At 42.5% G+C, this 22096-nt stretch overlaps 1 protein-coding gene across 1 annotated transcript in view; it reads left to right on the top strand.

Moving 5' to 3' along the window:
- The window catches only part of LOC139663363 (uncharacterized), a gene marked incomplete at its 5' end in the record, with an annotated part of 90321 nt that overhangs the window by 56435 nt on the left and 11790 nt on the right, over positions 1-22096 (top strand). The window contains 4 exons of the mRNA XM_071542010.1: positions 2224-2293; positions 3623-3740; positions 18958-19019; positions 20842-21012. Of these exons, the coding sequence (XP_071398111.1) occupies positions 2224-2293; positions 3623-3740; positions 18958-19019; positions 20842-21012 (421 nt within the window). The remainder of the gene's footprint in view (positions 1-2223; positions 2294-3622; positions 3741-18957; positions 19020-20841; positions 21013-22096) is intronic.

The raw sequence follows: 22096 nt of genomic DNA, 5'->3' as shown, positions 1-22096 counted from the left end.
CTCTCTCTCTCTCTCTCTCTCCCTCTCTCTCTCATCTCGGTGTTATTTACACAGGAAACATTAGTTTGCGCTGTCAAAGCGAAGCGGTATGAAGATTCCTATTTGATTTGGCTGCCGAGGCACCAATCATCACCTCTCCGTCTCCATCTCGTCTTCCCTCACTCTCTCCTCTCTTTCCCTCTAACCCCCCCCCCCACACACACACACACACAAACCCTCAATCTTGTTCTCTCACACTTCCTCTCTCTCTTCCCTATAGTCCCTTCCCTCTCTCTCTCTCTCTCTCTCTCTCATCAACTCCTTTCTCTCAGCTCATCACCTCAGTCTCTCCTCTTACTTTTGCCTCTCACTTCCCTCTCTTTCCTGTCATTATCTCTCCTTTCCTCTCACCCACTTCCTCCAACCTCCTCTCATCTCCTACTGCCTTTCCTCCTCCTCCTCCTCCTCCTCCTCCTGTCTTCTCCATCTTCCATCCTTCAGCACTATTTTCTCCTTCTCCTTCCCTCCTTCCCAGGAGACTTTAGTCACTTGGCTTGGCAGCTGCCATGTGTGAATGTACAGTATGTAACTGTGTGATTGTGAAGCAGGGTGCTGAAAAAGAACGAGTGTGCATTCTTAGGCAATCTTCCCTGACCAACCAGGCAGTTAAAGGAAAAATCCCCCTGTAGGATTACACTGTTACAGATCATTAATTTGTGATGTTCAGTTCATTCCAGCAGTTATTTTGTGATGTTAAGTGTTATAATTTATGTTTTTTGCCTTACCCATTTCCCCTCAACCTGCCTCGTCTACTCTACTTCACTTAGTGATCTCCTACATTTCCCAGAATGCTTTTCCCCCAGAGAATGTGCCTTAGTAGCAGCAAGAGAGCGAGTTTATACAGTTGAGAAAAACTGACTTGTGCTCCTTAGTCCAAACCCAACCTGTCTTGTTGCTGCATTGCATTCTGGTCTGCTGAGGCTACTGTCAGAGGAGAAACCGATCTCTCTACCTCTTCTAGGATTATGAGTTAGTGATTTCCTACATTTCCCAGAATGCCTTTCAACAACCCCCCTGACATCATGCCTGAACTTGCTACTAAGAGCGAGAGAGTGAGTTTTTCCAGTCAACAAAAAAATGAGTCATCCCTTTCTATAGCTCTGTTGGAAACCGTTCCCTATTACAGAAATAGTGCACTATATAGTGTATCCGCCATTTTCTACTAGTGTCCGAATTTGATTCACTAAATAGTCCACTATAAGATACCCACAATGCACTACAAATTGTAGTGAACAGACAGTGTACCCTACAATTTCTCCTGTATATCACAATGCAATGTGATCGTGTCTTACCGAAGAAGAAGCAGCTAGCTAACATGTTAGCTAATAGAAACTGGTCTATTTACCGGTTGACAGCGTTGACAAATCAACAAAAGACGTATCAGACACCTCATTCAAGTTTCCTCCGCTTTGAACCAAGAGCAGCAAAACTGCAGGAATCATCGTTACAGGTCAGCTGACTACTTTATCCACCAATACAGGAGGTGATATGAAAGCTTGTGCTAGTCATTAGCTCACAAGCTTGTTTACCAAACCAAAACAGCTCGCTGCCATTAGCAGACAGCACCAAAGCTGATAAAACCACACTTGCACATGATTAGAATTTCAACAATTTATTTGTAATTTAATGTTCAAAACTTGTCAAAATCAATACGACCTGAGTCCATTTCAACCTGCTCTCATGATGCTTGGTTTGTTTACATGATGCTGGGCGCGTCCCGCTGCCTCACACCAATATCCAGCACATTTTTTTTTGACACAATGATATTTACTGTAGTGTCCGAAATTTAGTTCGGTCGTTGCCCATATAGTTCACTATATGATAAACACTACATGGGGAATAGTGAGTGAGGGAATGAGTGAACCGTTCCGAACGCAGCTTATGTCTCTCTGCTGCAGTGCATTCTGGTCTCTCTCCTGCTCCTGTGGGTGGAGAAACTGGTCTCTCTCCTCTTCTACGATGGATTTCTCCCTGTATGATTGTTGAACGTCTCTCGGTACAAAGCCCTCGCTCTTTGTGTTTTTTTTTTAACAATATTCAAGTGTGTGTATCAGCGTTGGTTTATCTAACCTCTCTCTCATTATGTTCACTAGTTATACTTCATGTTTTGTCGTGTAGCTCCGGGTCGGTGATTTCCATTTCCTTGTTCTTTTTCTCTCTTTCCTCCCTCCTTCCCTCCTGCAGCAAACTGGACGCCTTCATCTACGACGCCGCAGTGCTGAACTACATGGCCAGAAAAGACGAGGGCTGCAAGGTAATGTGTCTCTGTCATATCAAAGCTCTGCTCTGAAGCACACACACACACACACACACACACACACACACACACACACACACACACACACACACACACACACACATATACACACACAAACATGCACATGTCTATTCCATTATAAAGCTCTGCAGATTCCAGTATTTGATGCATGGAGGCACACCGGAGCACCCACATACACACATTTATACACACACACACACACACACACAAATGGCTGCACATACACAGACCAACACACACACACATGCACATATACACACACATACACACGCACACACATACACTTACATACACAAACACATACACTCGCTCTCTCACATACAAAATGTACACAAACACACTCACACACACACACTTGTTTGTTTTCTGTCACACACACACACACACACACGCACACGCACTTACATACTTACATACACAAACACATGCTCTCTTGCAAACAAATACATACACACAAACACACACTTGTTTGTTCTCTGTCACACGCACACACACACACACACGCACACACACACTTACATACACAAACACATGCTCTCTTGCAAACAAATACATACACACAAACACACACACACACACACACTCCTTTGTTCTCTGACTCACACAAACACACACACACACACACACACACACAGTAGTAGCCACTGAATTCCCTGTACTCTGCACCTCTGCTACATGAATACACGATGCTGAACACTCTTCTTCTAACTCTTCTTCTGTGGTAGCGACAGCAGCAGCACAACAAGCGTGGAAAATGAGAACTTCTACATCTGCATTAAATAAACGAGACAAATCCAATGCATTTAAATGTTCCCCTCGCGGCCTGTCGCTTGTTAATATTGTCATTTCTGGACAAGCGCTCCTGTTGGTTTATGTATACGTTTTTTTATTTGATACGGCTCCCTTAACGTCTCCGGGAGGCTGGAGCTCCCGGCAGCCTGCGGATGAGCCAGCGCTGCAGTAATTATTACAGTTGAGTCTGGGTCTATATTAATTCCTCTGCTGAAACAATTCCTAGACTCCAGCGGCAGAGACGTTTTTTTTGGGGGGATATCAATATTAGAGCTGAGCCAGCCGCTTTGCATTTATGTGATAGCGGCAGAGCACAAAGAATTATTACAGCAGAGTTAACGATGAAGCTAATTTTCATCTTTTGTTTGCTTTGTCTCTTTGTATCTGTATCTGTCTCCCTCTCCCCCGCTATATCTATCTATCTATCCATCTGTCTGTGTATGCATGCCCGGATGTATGTATATGTGTGTGTGTGTGTGTGTGTGCGTGCGTGTGTGTGACTCACTCCACCAGGTGATGACCATCGGCTCTGGAAAGGTGTTTGCCACCACAGGTTACGGCATCGCTCTGCACAAGAACTCCCGCTGGAAAAGACCGCTGGACCTGGCGCTGCTGCAGCTGGTCGGAGACGGTAAGAGACAGAGGGGGGGGGGGGGGGGGGATAGGGCGGGTGGGCGGGTGAATGGAGGATGGAGGGGGAGGGAGGAGCGGGGGTAGGAGGAAGCAACACAGTCTCAAAAACTTTCGTGAAACGAGCACAAACTCTGAAATGCAAATTACATAACGGTAATAATACATTTTATTTGTACACTTTATATGAAATAGTACGAGCATAAATGAAAACAGTGTAGAAGTACACTATACTAAAATCAGTACAACTATAAAATGTAAAAAGATATAAAAACAAACAAAACAAGGGATTGGTCAAAAACGCACGGCACAAGAGACAGAACAGACAGAAACATGAGGCAGGAGGGAGGGAGGGAGTCAGATATTAAAGGAATAGTTCACCCAAAAATGAAAATTCTGTCATCATCTCCTCCCCCTCATGCCAAATGAAACACAGGTGAAATTTGTTAGTCCATATAACACACAGGGAGGTTGCAGCACAACTTGGTAGCAGCCTTCTCCAAAACAACTGAAGTCAATGGGGACCAGTTCTTTAGAGCTCCAAAACAAAAACAGCCAAACAATCACACTGTGAATAGAAAGACCTATACACCATTATTTGTTGCAAATCAATCAGCTGTAGTTAAGATTTGCACTAAATGATGGTGTAAATATACTGTAGGTCTTTTTGGAACTCTGAAGAACTGGTCCCCACTGACTTCAGTTGTTTTGGAGAAGGCTGCTATGGAGTTGTGCTGCAGCCTCCCTGTGTGTTATATGGACAAACTTCACCTGTGTTTCAACTGGCATGAGGGGGAGGAGATGATGACATAATTTTCATTTTTGGGTGAACTATTCCTTTAATATCTGACTCTCTCCCACCCTCTTTAAACGGCATTTTGAGCAGGTCGGTTTTGAGGAGATGTTTTGAGAGTGAGGAGAGTTGTTGTGGACACAAATTACGTGAAGATTACGTTCCTCCGCTGTGAAAGGATTATGTGACAACAGACTGAATTAGACACGACATTTTTCACCTGCTCATCACATGAAAAGATCAGCTACCGGTTAAGTTTAGGCAAGTAGAACAACTTTAGCAAAGATTAGGATTAGGGTTCGGTGACTAAAACAACTTGGTTAAGGTTGGGGTTTTGATCATGGTCAAATGAGAAAAACTTTCACTGAAACTTCACTCATGGAATAGAAATTCCTTGCATTCCTTGAGATGGGAATTTGAGCTGGTTTGCCAGAGTTGAAGGAAAATCTTTTATCCGCACCACCGCACCTTTACTTCCCACCACTTTATTTATAGAGCACTTTTCAAATCAATATTGTATATATTTTTGTGCACAAGGCATGTTATTTGCATATTTCAGACATGGTGCTCATTTCACGAAATTTCATGAGACCGGACTGGAGGAAGAGGAAGAAAATGGAAAGAGGGACAGGATTTTCAGGGAGGAGGATGAGGTTTAGAGGTGTGTGTGTGTGTGTGTGGGGGGGGGGGGGGGTAGAAAGTGGAGGAAGTTTTGGATGGGAGGTGATGATGAGGAGGAAGAGGAAAGGAAGGAAATTATGAGGGCAGAGATGAAGGGGGAGAGGAGAGAGGTGTTAGGGGAGACATGGAGGGAGGTCTGGAAGGAGGGGGAGACATCAATGGAGATGGGGTGGAGGGAGGAAGAGGGCAAGAGAAGAAGAAGAAGGGGTGTGATCTTTGTTAACACTGTCAAATAAAACAAACGCACACACACACACACACACACACACACAGATTCTTCTCTCAGCCTCTTCTCTTTCTCTTTGTTCACACAGAGTCAGTAGCACATCATACATTCTCTCTTATTGTCTCTTTGAACGTGCATACACACACACACACACACACACACACACACACACACACACACACTCCCGTCCCGGGACACACTCTCTCTTCTCTCCTTGTTGAGCTGCTGATGTCACGTGTGTCGCTGTTCTTGTCATTTTCTCTCTCTAATGTTTTCTCAGGTTTTCTGTCTCACCTGCATGGTTTGCATTTCTTTTTTCACCCTCTGTCTTTCGACCTGCTGTGCTGATGTGGCTCAGAGACTGTAGGATTTTCATTCGGTCCTTGTCAAACTTCCATTTCATATTTTTGTCCATTTCAAATCGCTTGTGGAAGCGTTTCTCTAGCTAGGATTAGATTCCTTTAATAAGCCTTCCTAATAAGGTTAGTCACGTCATTTTACAACATTAGTTTGTTCGATTCAGGTTTTGCAGATTGTTTGTTGGACTTCTTCGTTGTAAGTGGGCTTCATCCTTTGTTGAGGATGTAACATTGCCATAGCAGGTGTATGCTAGCAGTAATGTTAGTTAATTTGTAATAGTAGGCTTTCTGTGATTTTATTTATTATTATTATTATTTTGATTTATTTGCCAAGACGCTCACAGCTGGCAAACATGCAAATATATAAATATAAGCATATAAATATATCTCTTATCGCGTGCCAATGTCTAGGTGAAGAGGAAAAGTCTCAGCTACAAACTAAAAGTAATTGTTGATTTTATTTGATTTATTTCTGATTTAAACATTTACTTAAAGGTCCCATATGGTGTATAGCAGGATTCCCCTTGCCTCTGTGATGATAAAGGAGTTGGATGGTCTATCTAAACATGGTGAAAGAATCAAAACGCACGGTCGCCAACTAAATCCACACAATCCATATTAGAAAAGCGAGCCTCTAAACGAGCCGTTTGGACTTCCGTAACTTTGTGGCGTCACAAAGGTTCGCTCATTATCATTTTTGTAAGAAATAATAGACTAACAAAGTGGTTTTTTTTTCAAAGCGGTTGAGCGGTTGTCATTGTTTATTACCAGAGAGTTTTCCCTACCTGTAGCCGCCGGGCCGCGGCGTCTCACTCTTGAAACGGTTAGCCAATCAGAACAGAGGGGTCGTTAATATTAATGAGCCTTAAAGACACAGCAACAGAAACAGCCTGTTCTTGGTAAGGCTCAGAGAGATGCTGGAAAATGAACGTGTAAAAATGGATTGAGAGTGTTTTTGGTACATGACACCACACACACAGCTTTGACCTCAAGACAGAAAATAAAACACTGGAAAGTGAAGAATATGGACCTTTAACTTCTTATCTCTCTGAAGCTCTGGTATGGCAATATTGGTTCTTCTCCATTCGTGCCAATACTGTTTACTTAGAGAGAGAGCGAGAGAGAGAGAGAGAGAGAGAGAGAGAGAGAGACATAGAGGATAAATGTTACACAGTGGCCTTCACAGGTTCACCTTCCAGTGAACTGGGTTGCAGGAGTGGTGCGGACTCGACTCTCCATGTGAAAGTGCTGTTTCACTTTGAAAACCAGACAGGAGGCTGGAAAGCTTCTCAGCCTCTGATGTTGAAGACAGCAGAGTTCGGTGATCTATGGAACAAACGGTCTTTTCCGAGATCCAAGGTGCTCCAAAACAGGTTAAACAGGCTTTATTCAATTTGGCTGTCCATTATTTAAATTTTAGAAACTGTGCCCAATGCGTTTTGGCCAAAACACCTCAAATAAGGCTTTTTAACCTATTTTGGATTGCCTTGGATCTCTATTTCCTCATAATATTTCACTTAGAGCATTTAATTTTTTTAGCATACATTCCTCTGCAGAAGTTAATGAACGGTCAGCCACCAGAATTGGCTGCTCTGGGGACCAATTTTGTCTGTTTGCAATTAGCAAGGCAGAGAGGCGGAGAGGCGGAGAGGCGGGTGGAGAGCGGCTCGGTGCCGGCAGTGACAGCCGCTCCCCCGGGCGGCCGGCTCCACAGCCCGGCTGCTCATGCACTGCTGGGGAGCGTGCACGCTGAAACGGGAAAATGTTGAAATTGAAAGAGTGTGAAATTGAAGAGTTTCCCTTAAAATGAGATATCCACCGTTTGGAAAAAAAATTACATAATCATTGATAGCAAAAAATCGAAATCAACTGTGGTTCTTTTAAGTCCATGTTTGACAAAATGAAGACAATTTTACAGACTGGATTCTCTATATATTTTCTTGTTTTTATAGATATGTTTATTGATTTTTTGCTTCACACGTTACAGAACACACAAGTGCATGTTACAAGCAAAAAATTATGTAAACATAAATCGGACAAAATAAAATAAAAATGAAACAAATCTAATGACATGAAAACCAAAACTTAACAAAACTCAGCTCAGCACAAATACATTTATGATGTCACTTTGTTACAGGTACAGTTACCAAACATGGAATTTTAGGAGCCACATATGGAAAATGAGTACAACATCAATTAAGATTTGCTCCTTATCAACTTGGATTCTCTATATTTTAGAAATATTGAATGACAGATAGATAGGTAGATAGATAGATAGATAGATAGAAAGGAGTGCAGATGAAAAACCGCAAAACCTCTGAAAAATAATACTAATAATAATAATATAATAATAAACTTTATTTATAGAGCAGTTTACAAAACCAGTGTTACAAAGTGCTTCACAACAAGGAACAAGTGCAAGGAAGAAAACATTACATTTAAACTTAAGGTACTGATAAAAGCATAGCAAAGAGATAAAAAGACAAACAAATGACAATAAATAAAATAAAGGACAAACGAATGACAGTAAATAACACAAAATCTTATAGGAAAATAAAAAATTCAATAATGAGCAAGGCAAACTTGGTTAAAATAAGTCCAGGATTAAAGGTAAACTTTCCGATAAAACACTTTATTCTCATAATTCTGACTTTAAACTCAGAACTCAAATACGTTTTTCACATGTGGCCCTAATCCTCTTCCGTAGATACTGACTTAGCTTCTGACTTCGCTTAAAAAGAAAACCTTCCAAGGCTAGGCAGGTCTGGCAAGTCCTACCAATCAAGTTTTCAAAAGTTTAAGAGTTTGATAAATGAGGTATACAGAATGGTCACTAAGGCTAAGAAAGATTTTTTCAGTGAGAAAATCTTAGAATGTAGAAAAGAGCCAAGTCAAGTCAAGTCAAGTCAAATTTATTTATACAGCACATTTCATACACAGGGCAACACAATGTGCTTTACATAAAAAGACAATACAGTATGCATATGCAATATGCCAAGGAAGCTTTGGAAGTGCCGTAAGGAATTGGGGTACAGTAAAAGTTTAAAATCTAAAGCAAGCAACATCAGCCTGGATATAGACGGAAATAGCGGTGGCTGAACACTTGAATTCACATTTTGCTACAATTGCTAAAAAACTGGTTGACAAACTTCCACAGCTTTCAGGTATATATGATGAAAAACACATAATAGATTTTTATGCACAAAAGGGAATCAAGCCAAACTCTTTTGTTTTCTCCCAAGGTTGCTGATGCTGTTGTTTTTAGAATGCTTAGTGAATTGAATGCTACTAAAGGCACAGGTTTAGATCACATACCGGCAAGATTTCTGAGAGAGGCTGCAGAAGTGATCACACCTTCTATTGCTCATATAATTAATATGTCTATTCAGTCAGGTAAAGTTCCAGATGAGCTAAAAATGGCAAGAGTAATTCCACTACATAAAAAAGGAAGCAAATGCGACCCAAGCAACTACAGACCAGTATCCATTCTAAGTGCTCTTTCAAAGATAATCAAAAGAATTATACAGGAACAGAAAAATGAATATATTTCAAAAAGTAACCTTTTATATGAGCTGCAATCAGGTTTTTAGAAAAACCCATTCTTCTGAAACATGCTCGCTGTATCTAACAGAACTTATTAGAAGAGAAGTGGATGGAGGGAACTTTTGTGGTATGGTCATGCTGGATTTGCAGAAAGCATTTGATACAGTAGATCACAGCATTTTATTAATGAAATTAAGAGCCATGGATTTCAGTGGGTTGACCCTGAATTGGGTACATTCATACCTATCAAATCATATTCAAATGGTTGACATTAATGGGACCCTTTCAGAGTCAAGAATCATGGGATGTGGGGTGCCACATGGTAGTATCCTGGGTCCTCTATTTTTTTTATTATATATAAATGACTTAAAAGCAGCCGCCTCATGCAATCTTTTTTATATGCTGATGATTCTGTTTTATTGGTAGCAAATAAAGATAAAACAGTGGTTGAGAATACTCTCAGTGAGAAACTTCAAAATGTAAGTAGATGGCTATCAGATAATAGATTATCCCTACACTTGGGAAAAACTGAAGCCATTCTTTTTGGTTCTAAAATAAAATTAGTAAGGTCACCAGGTTTTAAGGTCAAAGTTGGAGAGTTCCATATAACTGCTAAAGACAATGTAAATTATCTTGGCTGCATTTTAGACAGGTTTTTATCAGGTGAAAATATGGCTTTTCCTCACCAAGATAAATCAAAGAATTAAGTTTCTAGCCAGAAAAGCTATCTTTCTGGACAGCTCAATTCTTCACACACTAGCTGGAGCCATCCTGGAGTCATTTTGATTACGCTGCCATCTCCTGGTACACCGGATTATCACAACACCTCAAAAACAAACTACAAAAGGCTCAAAATAATTTGATAAGGGTTATATTAAAGGTCCATCCATGTACACATCTTGATCCTGCATATTTTAAAAAGCTTAAATGTTGACAGTGGGAAAAATAACCATTTATATTAGGATGCTGCTCACTTACAAAATTGTTAAAAATATGGTACCAAAGTACTTAATCAATTATTTCTCACTACTAAGAGACAATCATAGCTACTTTACAAGAGGTAGTTCGACAGACTTCATACCTTTTCGATTCAATAGCCTAATGGGCAAAAACACATTTCTCTACAGTGCAGCAGTACAGTGGAATAATCTGCCCACAAATCTGAAATTGAGTGTTTCACAGAGCACGTTTAAAGTGGCCTTAAAGAAATCGTTACAAAATACCATGTAGCATATTCAATTTCAATTCTAACTTTTTATGACCAAGAAAACATGAGCATGTTGACATAGCTACCCCACCGCCTGCTATTTATTTATATGTTGATTGTATCGTCTTCGCTTGCTGTCTTGTTGTTTTGCTTTTATCTTGTGGTGTGTTAAGTGTTATACTGGAGGACCGCAATGGAAATAAGCCATCGGGCTTTATTGTGTTTTCATCCTCGGCGATTTTTAATGTATGTAATGACTGCAATGCAGTGTTATATGTGTTCTTTAATCATCAAATAAACCCATTCATTCATTCATACCTGGACCTAACAGCTCTCTTCTAAGTGAGGCTAGTGAGGACCAGGACATGGTGATGCACATTGTTTAAAAGTGCTGATGTTGAAAGCCTGCTGTGGCTCAGATCCCAGCCCAGCTCCATCTAAACTTCACTTCTCCTTTGCGTCACTCACACTGATTCCTGCTGACTGAGCGAAACACCTCACACACAAAAGAATCTCTCAAAACAAATTGTGAATGCGAAAGACTTCTGGCGCTGAACATCTCAGCACACCTTCAGGAAATTGATTTTTCTTTTCTTCCTTTCATGATCTCTTTTTGCTGGGGTTCTTCTCTCTTGCTCTTCAGAGGCTCCGCTGTTGGTTTTTTACTTTATCGATCCTCAATAGAGCCGCGGATGTTTCCCTTGACCGGCATTTTTTTTGTTTTGTTTTTTAGCTTTCGTTTATGTGCACAGTCATAAAAGATTGAAGAGAGGCGATATCAAACAAAACCCAAAGAGCTTATATAAACAAACGGCAACCTTGAAAACGGGAGGATTCACTTTCCAAGGACTCGCCCCGAAACAGGCCGTTTTCTCTCTTTCTGGCAAACCGCATCACGAATTCTTGCTTATTGGCAAACATCCAACCTCACAGACCTGAGACCTTCACCGAATCGTTAGTTAGGCTTAACATACACATACTGCCTGTCAACAGTTTGGGGACACCTTGCCTTTTCTAAAATTTCAAAGTAATATTTGATTTTCTCTGTTATTTTTCAACGAAGAAGTAAGGGGAAAAAATACCTGCAATACTTTTGTTAACATAAAATATCTATTAACTAATACTTTGGACATATTTCTTCAACACACTTCATGGCAGAGCATCTCTGACTGTTCACATGAAGAAAGCGTGAGCGGCAGTTACAGCTGATAAGGAGGTTTTATTGATGAACGTATAGTTTAATTGTTTTAGTGTTATCAGCACAACTATTTGTAATATTATGTATGATTTTTTTTCTCTCAAATTAAACCTAGTTAGTCTTTAATGGGGTTAAGTTACTGCAAACCGACAAAGAAAACATAATTTATTTAGCATTTTAATAAGCTAGGTGTCCCCAAACTTTTGATGGGCAGTGTGTGTTCCTCTGAGCAGCACTTATCTCACTAAAATGTCAGTTTTCAATTTGATTTGTGCTGCTGGATATTGTCCCCCCACACAGTGTATTTTGTTGGAAGAAGAAAGGGAGGAATAGAGGAAGAACCAGTTCTAAAAGCTGAAATTGGCCCAGCAGAACGTTTGATCCATCCATCTCATACGCCTCAATGCCTTGAGGAAGAACCCCGGATCCTTCACTCTGAGATAAATCTCTTCCTCTGGGATCAATAAAGTATTCCCCTCCTTTACACACACACACACGCACACAAACCATCTCTTGCATCCCACCAACAACTTCTGTCTCTCCGACTGCTTGTCCAATCATTCTGTGTGATTTTAGGTGGCAGAAAAGGGAGCGCAGGTTTTACAAAACAGTTCCTTCCCGAGGCAAAGGAGCAGAGACAGATCTGTATTGTGCATGCAGCAAAAAAAAAAAAATTGGGGCTTCCAAGAACGACTGATGTTCTAATTTATTTCTGTCAGTCATGAAGAAGCTATTTCAATAACTGGAAATAATTTGCTGTGTTTTCTGTTCTGTCCAATATTCCCTTGTGTTTTATCTGTACTTATTCATATATATATAAACATCGCACAAAAAGTTCGGAACTTTGTGTTTGGTAGATTATTTCTCTGTTGTAACAATGCTTCTTGGCAATACATTTTATACCGTTGGAAAGCCTGTTTATTTCCCTTTCAAATGGTGCCTCATTTGTAAGGAACATGCATTTGTGGGATGAGCAGCACAGCTGAGTATGTGGGTTGCGCTCATGTAAAATTTGCCAAATCTTCTCTGCCAATGCCAAACAGCTTATTCTGCTGTTGCTATTGACTCTTGTTTGGTGGTGTTTGGTGGATTGGATGATTGAAGTCTATCAGTAACAAGGAAGAAACAAGACATATTGGCAATTTTACAATTTATTAATTTAACAAACAGTCAAGAGCCTCAGTAGCGTGTGGAAGAACCATACACAGCCACAACAGCCTGGCACCTCCTCCTCATGCTGGTCACCAGCCTGGTCACACACTGCTGTGGGATGGCATTCCACTCCTCAACCAGGATTTGTCGCAAGTCAGCCAACGTGGTTGTGTCGGTCATTCTAGCACGAACGGCACGCCCAAGCTGATCCCATAAGTGTTCAATTGGGTTGAGGTCAGGACTGTTGGTAGGCCATTCCATTCTCTCTACTCCCAAATTCTGGAGGTAGTCTCTGATAAACCCCGCTCTGTGGGGGCGAGCGTTGTCATCTTGGAGGATGGAGTTCGGTCCCAGACTGTGGAGATATGGGATCACCACCGGTTGCAGAATCTCATCTCGATATCTCTCTGCATTGAGATCGCCTCCAATGATGACAAGCCTCGTTTTTCCAGTGATGGAGATGCCGCCCCACACCGTCACACCGCCTCCACCAAAAGGTGTTACTCTATCGGTGCAGCAATCAGCATAGCGTTCTCCCCGTCTTCTCCACACTTTGACCCTACGATCCAACTTCCGTAGGCAGAATCTGGACTCATCGCTGAACATAACGTTCCTCCACATGTTCAGGTTCCAGTGCAGGTGCCAATCAGGTACCTGATTGTCAGCACCTGGGGGTACTGGAAGCTCAAAACAAGAGTCAATAGCAACAGCAGAATAAGCTGTTTGGCATTGGCAGAGAAGATTTGGCAAATTTTTCATGAGCGCAACCCACATACTCAGCTGTGCTGCTCATCCCACAAATGCATGTTCCTTACAAATGGGGCACCATTTAAAAGGGAAATAAACAGGCTTTCCAACGGTATAAAATGTATTGCCAAGAAGCATTGTTACAACAGAGAAATAATCTACCAAACACAAAGTTCCGAACTTTTTGTTCGATGTTTATATATATACATATCGCTGCTGTCCAGTGGCACAGACTCTGAAAGGGGAGAAATTCTCTAAATGTACAACTTTCTAGAACTTTTCCCCAGTTTCTGCTCCTTTTCACCCTGTCTGTCTGTCACCCTAAACTGTCTAATAAAGCAGAAATGCCATAAAAATAACCTTTAAAAGGGCATTTCCCCAAAAAATGCCCCACAGTTCTGGGTGCATGAACCTCCGCCAGGAAGAAATTTTTAAAAAATCTGCTTTCAAAAACCCATTTTTGTAGCAGTGGCATGTACACACTGTTTCAAGGGAGAAAATACAATATACTATTGCAAGTCTGACCTTTCTCTGACATTAATATCTAAAAATGACAGGTATAAAATGAATTGTAATGTGAAAATAAACAACTTAGAAATATCAAATAGGATCCTAACAAACCAGATTAGCAAAATAGTTTCCATTTTCATTTTCCAGTAACTATGAAAATGGGTTATGTCACTTGGTTTATACAAAATGCAAACATTGCACCACAACACCAATAAGAGTAAAAGCTCAACTGTTTTTGCCCTTGAAGGTATAATACCTAATATGTAACATTTCTGCATTAAAATATCTAAAAACGACTAGACCTATGTTATATATTTTTTTTAGTTGTGTACTTACATTATCCCAAATATTTCCAACAATGTTAAAACCCAGAGAAATCTGTAATTTTATTCAAGGTAACGGTGCGTTTCATTTGGTCGCCTGTCATGGCGTCATATCCCCTTTACCCCCTAACTTCCTGTCATGGTATCATATCCCCTTTACCCCCTAACTTCCTGTCATGGCGTCATATCCCCTTTACCCCCTAACTTCCTGTCATGGCGTCATATCCCCTTTACCCCCTAACTTCCTGTCATGGCGTCATATCCCCTTTACCCCCTAACTTCCTGTCATGGCGTCATATCCCCTTTACCCCCTAACTTCCGGGGAAACACAGGAAACACCAGATGATCCGTCAGAGAGTGAGGAAGGAAGTCGGCCAACTAGCTAGCTAGCCGCTCTAGCCGCTCTGTTGTTTTTTTCATTCTGTTGTTTTTATCGCTCACGATTATTCATTCCTGTTTGCCGAAGCTGTCCCCGTAAAAAAAAACCTCCCATGATCCCACGCTACTTCACGACATCATTAAACTACGTCTTTTGTTATTGTTTTGATTGAGAGACCCCTAGCGGCAGAAATTACATACTGTGTGTTTAAGATTTCCAGGTCAATCTGCACTCGGCTGCTGAAAGCGAAGAGGCATTTTGAGAATCACTTTATTGATAGTTTGGCATGCTCTTTAAAACAAGCACAGATCCTGTACAGACCCACGGCGCGTGTTCAATTAAATTAAATTACCTAATTCCACTAATGTTACTTAAATACCACAAGATGACGCCACCTACTGTTAGAGTTTGTAGGGCAGCGAAAACGAGTTACCGTCTGCAAATCCCTGTTACTGACTGTGGAAAGTTAAGTTTCACTTTTGTTTTGCAGGTGCATTAGAGATCGATTTAGATCCATTTCTATACACTGACCAACTTTTGATTTTGTGCCTCTGTGTGGGAAACACTTGCCTGGGTCCAGACCTTTGAATCCGCCCACTTCACCAGTTGACTGATTCTGGTCTGGCATCCTGACATGAAACAGCGGTTTCTCGGTTGAAAAATTATCGGTCCAATAAGCGCCGGGGGGGGGGGGGGGGGGACTAACAATTAGCCAATCAGCGCCATGGGCGGGACTAACGCCGTTGTCAAGCTGTTGTCAAGCTGTGCGCCGGAACCAAGGAGGAGTAATAACAACAATGGCGACCGCTATAGACAAGATAGACGCTGCTATCCAGGCTGTTCTAAATCCATTAAAAGTACCAATCACTTTGAAATCCGAACAGCACTCTGCTTTGAAGGCTTTTATTCAAAGGGGAGATGTTTTTTTTGCATCAGTGTCGACTTAATATGACGTTAGATTCAGGCGGATACGTCGGTCTCTAGTGATTGGTTAGGGAAAATCGAATCCCCCTCTCCCACGGAAATCGGTTAGAGTGGAGGCAATGTCAGACTGAAGATGGAAATGGAGTGGAACGAGTTGACAGTTCTGTCTGATATCAGGCAAGGGAAACACTGCATCTCACAGTCAGAAACGCCCTCTAGAGGCCATCTGACAAAGCGCATCATCTCAGTAAGCGTTACCTGACTGACTGACTGACTGCCTTGTGATGCCCTCGGCTGTACCATGGGACAAATACAGCCCATATTCAGACTGAAAGTAATCACACAGTTAATGGTGTAAAAAATGAGTGAGGTCGATGCAGGCTGAAGTTTAAAACTGTTTCCTGCACAGCTCTAATATTTGCTTCTCGGTGCAGTTTTTTCATCCGAAGGAGCTTGACTTTTTTTTTTTTTTTTTTTTTCTATGCACACTGAAGAGAAGGAGTTAAGTGTCTTATGAATTCATGGAGAGGATGAAAACTTTCATGTGTCCTGCTGACCAATGAAAGCATGTGCCAGGTTTCAATAGCCTGCACATAGTGGAAATACTGCAGTATAAACGCCCTTTAGACCGGGTATAAGCCCCTTTTAGCTTATAGGTGATCAGTGTTAGTGAAGCCCACGTTACAAACTGACTCTCTGTGTTTCAGTGTGACATTTTAGGACAAAAAGGGGCAGTGGGAATTCATTATTTTGGCAGAATTGAGACTAAAACTGTCAAAAATCACCGGAATAACACATTAATTCTATTTTAAGCTGGATTTCCTCCCACCTCTGTGTTTGCACCTCTGCTCCTTTTCCCCTTTTGTGCGGCAGATTTCCCTTTTTACTCCGTGGCGTTTTCTTTCTTTTTTTTTCTCTCCTCGGAGCAGGTGAGAGAGAGAGAGAGAGAGGGATACGCCGCTGAATTCCCTCTGTGTGTCTGTCAGCTCTTTTGTTGAGGAGATTTCTCCCAAAGAGCAGCTTTATGCGTCAGTGACTGTCATGATTAACGCGTTGACAGAGATAAAGAGGGAGGGGAGAGAGAGAGAGAGAGAGAGAGAGAGAGAGAGAGAGAGAGAGAGAGAGAGAGAGGGAGGGAGGGAGAGCCGGACAGACAGAGAGAGAAATCATCGCGGCACTCATTGAAATTCGATGAATTAGATTATGCGAGTGAGAATGAACATGCGAATTAGCGGCCATTGTTAAGACACAAATCTAGGTGGGGAGCGGCGAGGGGGGGCGAGCGGCCGTTTAACTCGGCTGTCAAGGAACATTTGAATTCCCGCACGCGACTCTTAGGGGAAGCGGGACGTGGCATATGGTAATACATATTCGGGGGGGGGGGGGGGGGGGGGTGATTTGTGTTTCGTTTGAGCGGATCTGACATCTCAGTCAACATGGCCGAGCGGCGGCGGTCTAATCCGCTGTACAGAGGAGTTTCCAAACGCCGCTAATTAACCCGGAGGTCAACTTAATATTGTAACTGTGAGCGAGGGGATTCGAAACCTCTTCTGACCGGGACGCCGTCAGAGTAGTGTACGGTCACACACACTCTGAGTATGAGTGTGTGTGTGTGTGTGTGTGTGTGCACCTGCATTCATGCATGTGTATATGTGTGTGCAGAATGCGAAAAATCTCCATCTTAACAAGTCATTTAGTCTATTATTGAGTGCTAAAACCGTACATTTCTTAAAATAAGTGACCAAATCTGCCGTTCGGGGTTTGATAATTTCACTTGTTTCCAATGCAAATCAACTTGTTGCAACAATTTTGTAGAGTCAAGTGTCATTTTCTTGACAGTAGTAGAGACTGGTTTCACCACACTGACACTCGTTTCTAGAAAATTCCTGAAACAAGTGAAGCTGCAGTGGAAACAAGTGGAGTTATCTCTCCTCACTGGTAGAATGTTTCTCTTGGTTTTAAGAAAAAATCAGATTTGAAGGCTGAATATGAGACTGTAAATGACTTGTTAAGATGGGACTTTTTTTTGCAGTGTGTTTGTGAGCATGTGCGCTAGACCTACAGCGTCCTGTGTGACTGGGTCGGGGCGTGCGTGCGTGTGCATGTGAGCGTGCACGTGCGCACATCTGTCTGCATGAGTCTGTCTGCACATTTGATCCTCCTTTCCCTTCGCACTGCCTCATTCTTTTTGATTAATGCATTAATGGCTACTGCTGAGAGTCCCATTACGCCGCGGCTCCGTGTGTGTGTGTGTGTGTGTGTGTGTGTGTGTGTGTGACAGTTTGAGCAGGGAGTGTAATGTTTGTGTGCGCTCCCCTTTCATCTCCCTGTCGCGTCGCTCTCCCCTCGACATGCCCAGCTCAGAGACGCCAGGCCGCTCCACCACCCGCTTCAAAGAGCTTCTCTCTCTCTCTCTCTCTCTCTCTCTCTCTCTCTCTCTCTCTCTCTCTCCGCTGCCGCCTCCTCTCCGTCTTCCCCAGCTTTCATCGCTTTCTCTGGTAAATTTCTCCTAATTCTCTCTCTCTCTCTCTCTCCCCCTCTATTTATTATCTCTCTCGGTCTCTTTCTCCTGCTACCTTTCTCTCCCTCGTTTCTCTCTCTTTAGCTTACTCCGTTTGTTGGCTTTCGTTCTCTCGCTCGCATTACTGTCTCCTCGCGTCTTTTTTTCTCTCCCTTTTTAAGATCACACACATGCACATGGATTCACTTTTTCTCTCCTCTTTCATTTCTCTCCCCCCGTGTTGCATTTCATCATCTGTCCCTCTCCTTTGCCAAAACACAATAGGCCCTAGCTAGACTCCACTCCTCCTCCTCCTCCTCCTTCTTCTTCTCTCCTTTAACTCTCCGACTATTACCTTCTCTCACTTCTCCTCTTTTCCCTCGGGGGATCAAACACCTTGCTCTCATAACAAAGGGACCGTAATCCCTTTCTTCAATCGGTTCTCTTTAAGTTTCTCCTCCACCTCTCCTCTCTGCCTCTTTCTCGCTGACTGTTTTAACTCCCTCTCCTGTTGCCTTCCCCTCCCTCCTTTCTCCCTTGCTCACTCCTCCTTTCCTTCCCTTTCCTTTCTTTCCCGCTCTTCCTCTATCCTCTGAACTCTCTACCTCTCTTGTTTTCTCCCCCCCTTCTCCCTCCCTTCCCTCCTCTCCCTCCCCCTCCACTCTTTCTCTTGCAGATGAGATTGATATGTTGGAGCGTCTCTGGCTGTCGGGCATCTGCCACAACGATAAGATCGAGGTACGATGTCTTCTGCCTTGTCTCCAACCTAGTCTAACACTAAAGCTGCTCAGATAGTCTGTTAGATCAGTGATTCTCAACCTTTTTCACAGCAAGGACCCTAGTTTAGTCCACATCAGAGCCACAGACCCCCATTTGATGAGATTTTGTCTCTCGGACCCAAATCTGAGAATATTTTTATTGTTAGATATGATTTTGTCCAGAATTCCACGATTATCTGTATTGCAGATAGAGAGATAACAGAGAAACTATGATCAGAACAGTCATTCTTCTACATTCTCTAACTTCTTATAAAAGAAGTAATGGTAAAGTTTAATTCTTCAGTTTGCTGGGGACCCCCTGGAACCTTTTCAAGGACCCCTGGTGGTCCCCGGACCCCACGTTGAGAACCACTAAGTTAGATAGCAAGTTAGTTGTTAGTTAGGTGGCCGGCGTTTTCACTGTTTTAGGGTGCGATCACATCTACGGTTTGATTTCTTTGGTCTGAACCAGAGTGGAAAAGTTGGTTGACCGATTACAAGTGAACCAGGGCTTGTAAACAAAGTCACATGACTCACAAGCAGCTCGTTTATTGGACAGAGTTTTGGTCACCTGTCATCCTGCAGGTTAGAGAGTCAAAACAAATCTGATTCCAGTTCCTGTAACTTTAATCTCAGCATGATGGACTTGTCTGTCTCTTCTTCTGTGGTGTTCACACCAGGTAAGAACACATGAAGAATCAGCTGAATATGAGCATCAGTCCAGACTGTAGCTGTAGACTTCCTCACTTGGTTCATTTTGTTATGCTAGACTTTCTAAACTGGCTATCAGATGTCAACATCCGCCTCCTTCTACCCATAATCCCTTGTGTTTTGGGGTCGTTTCCTGTAGTCGGTTGGATTACCTTCTCACTCCTAACGAGCCGCACCGCAGTTCACTTGTTAGAGCTCAGGAACCAGACGCTCGACCACAGCTGAGGCCGCAAAGTTGGCTACAAGCTCAGATATAAAGGATTAATGGTTACTGATTCTAAAGTGAATATTTTCTGTACATTGTGGAAAAGCTTTACACAGCATTCTGCTTTAGTAGTTTAGTGGCATGAAGCTGATATTCACAAATGAAGCGACTGAGAACAATAAATGGACAGTGAAATGGACAGCTGTTTGTTTTGCTTTCTCTGGTGTTGAAACAAAATGTTGATTTTAGTTGCACAAGATACACTGTACTTGTTATTTGCACATCTTAATGCTCTTTGGCTAGTTTGGCTTATCAGTGACACCGAGCCACTACTGACTCTCACTGGAGATAAGGCATTCCTCTTTCTAACACCGCCTTGTGTTATTTGTATGTAACGGTTTCTTTTGATTACACCGCTTCATGTCCCCAGGTGATTTAAATTAAAGACTTGCCAGGTGGAACACAACAATAGCTTCCACAAAACGGCTGCAGATGAGAGCTGAATGGATTAAAAACGCCTTCAAACTTCTGTAAACTCTCCCTTTGTTTAATGTAATGTGAGCCAGATATATTGCTGGTGACTGACGTGTTTTGGTCTCCGGCTCTCCGCACCGCCGGTATGAACGCAGCGGCTCTGAAACACCGTACAGATGGGAGTTCTGACATCCGGTGACAGCGGAGGATTGTCTATTGTACTGCTGGTTGTAATTAACTTTCTATCTGCTGTCTGTGAGACAAATTGCCTCTCGTTAGTAATAAATACACTCTGCTTTCTCATCTCCACCCCTCCCTTCCCATATGCTTCCCATCCTTCCTTTCACCTCCTCTCCCTTACACCCTTCTCCTCCCTCCCACTTCCCTGTTCTCCTCCATCCCTCCCCTCCAGGTGATGAGCAGTAAGCTGGACATCGACAACATGGCGGGGGTCTTCTACATGCTGCTGGTGGCCATGGGCCTCAGCCTGCTGGTCTTCGCCTGGGAGCATCTGGTCTACTGGAAGCTCCGGCACTGCATGAGCCGGTCGGGCGGGATGGACTTCCTCCTGGCGCTCAGCAGGGTGAGAGATGGAGGGAGGGAGGGAGGGAGGGAGGGAACGAGGGAGCGATGGATGGGGGAATCAGAATCAGAATCAGCTTTATTGGCGAAGTATGTACACATACAAGGAATTTGACTTTGAACATTTAACTACTACGTACAACGTAAACAACATAAACAACACTAGTAGAATGGGAGGAGAAAACAAGCGACAAAAACCTGTTTTACAACTGGATCAACATGAATACATACATGATTATAATCGGATGGCAAAAGCACACAGAAAATCCGGGTGTAAATCCAGGTGGTCAGAGACGCATTGAACTTCAAAACACAAATGCTTTACAAAGGATAAAAACATAAAATAAACAGCAAAGGAATAAACACATGGAAAGAAACATATGAGGACAAGGATCGAAAAAAAACAGTGAAAAACAGTAATACAGATCATAAAATAAGTGCAACTCTGTAAAATTAGTTTTAAGAAGAGATTTAAAAGACGACACAGATTTCACCAGCCTGAGCTAATGGTGCATGACTGCCAAACGTTTGGAATTGATTCTGACGGTGAAGCTAGTTTATCTATAATAAAAATAACAATAATAACAACAATCCCCATTCATATAGCAATACAGAGATTTAAAAGTGCTTGCCAGGAACAGAACAGAAAAAGTAAAGAAAGCTAACAACAAACGACACAAACAAAAGACAGATGATGAAGCAGGATTTTTTTTAGAGACTTGGATTGTGCAACAGTAGGTGCAGCTGAATATTGGGAGAGGTTACTTCAGTCCTGGCACTCAGCAGGGAGAGGGAGGCGGGAGGCAGGAGGCAGGAGGCGGGGCCAGAGAGGGGAACATCGATGGCATCTGTATCCTTGGCGTCGAGCCTGGGGAAGCCCAGAGGGTCCCAGGCAGAGTGATGACTTAGCTGTTAGCGCAGTTATTTTCTTAAGTCATAAGTAGAGCCACTAGAGTCAGGTTCAGTCCCGGGTCCTGGGAATATTTACACTGCAAAAAATGTCCATCCTAGCAAGTCATTTAGTCTCGTATTCGGCATTCAAATCTTATTTTTCTAAAAAAAAATTCTGCCAGTGAGGAGAGATA

The sequence above is a fragment of the Centroberyx affinis genome, unplaced genomic scaffold, assembly GCF_046629955.1.
Source record: "Centroberyx affinis isolate AG114_WGS23_722 - 3 ecotype Tasmania unplaced genomic scaffold, CSIRO-AGI_Caff_v1 ptg003989l_1, whole genome shotgun sequence".
Lineage (NCBI taxonomy): Eukaryota > Metazoa > Chordata > Actinopteri > Beryciformes > Berycidae > Centroberyx > Centroberyx affinis.
This window is presented reverse-complemented; position numbering and strand designations above follow the sequence as displayed.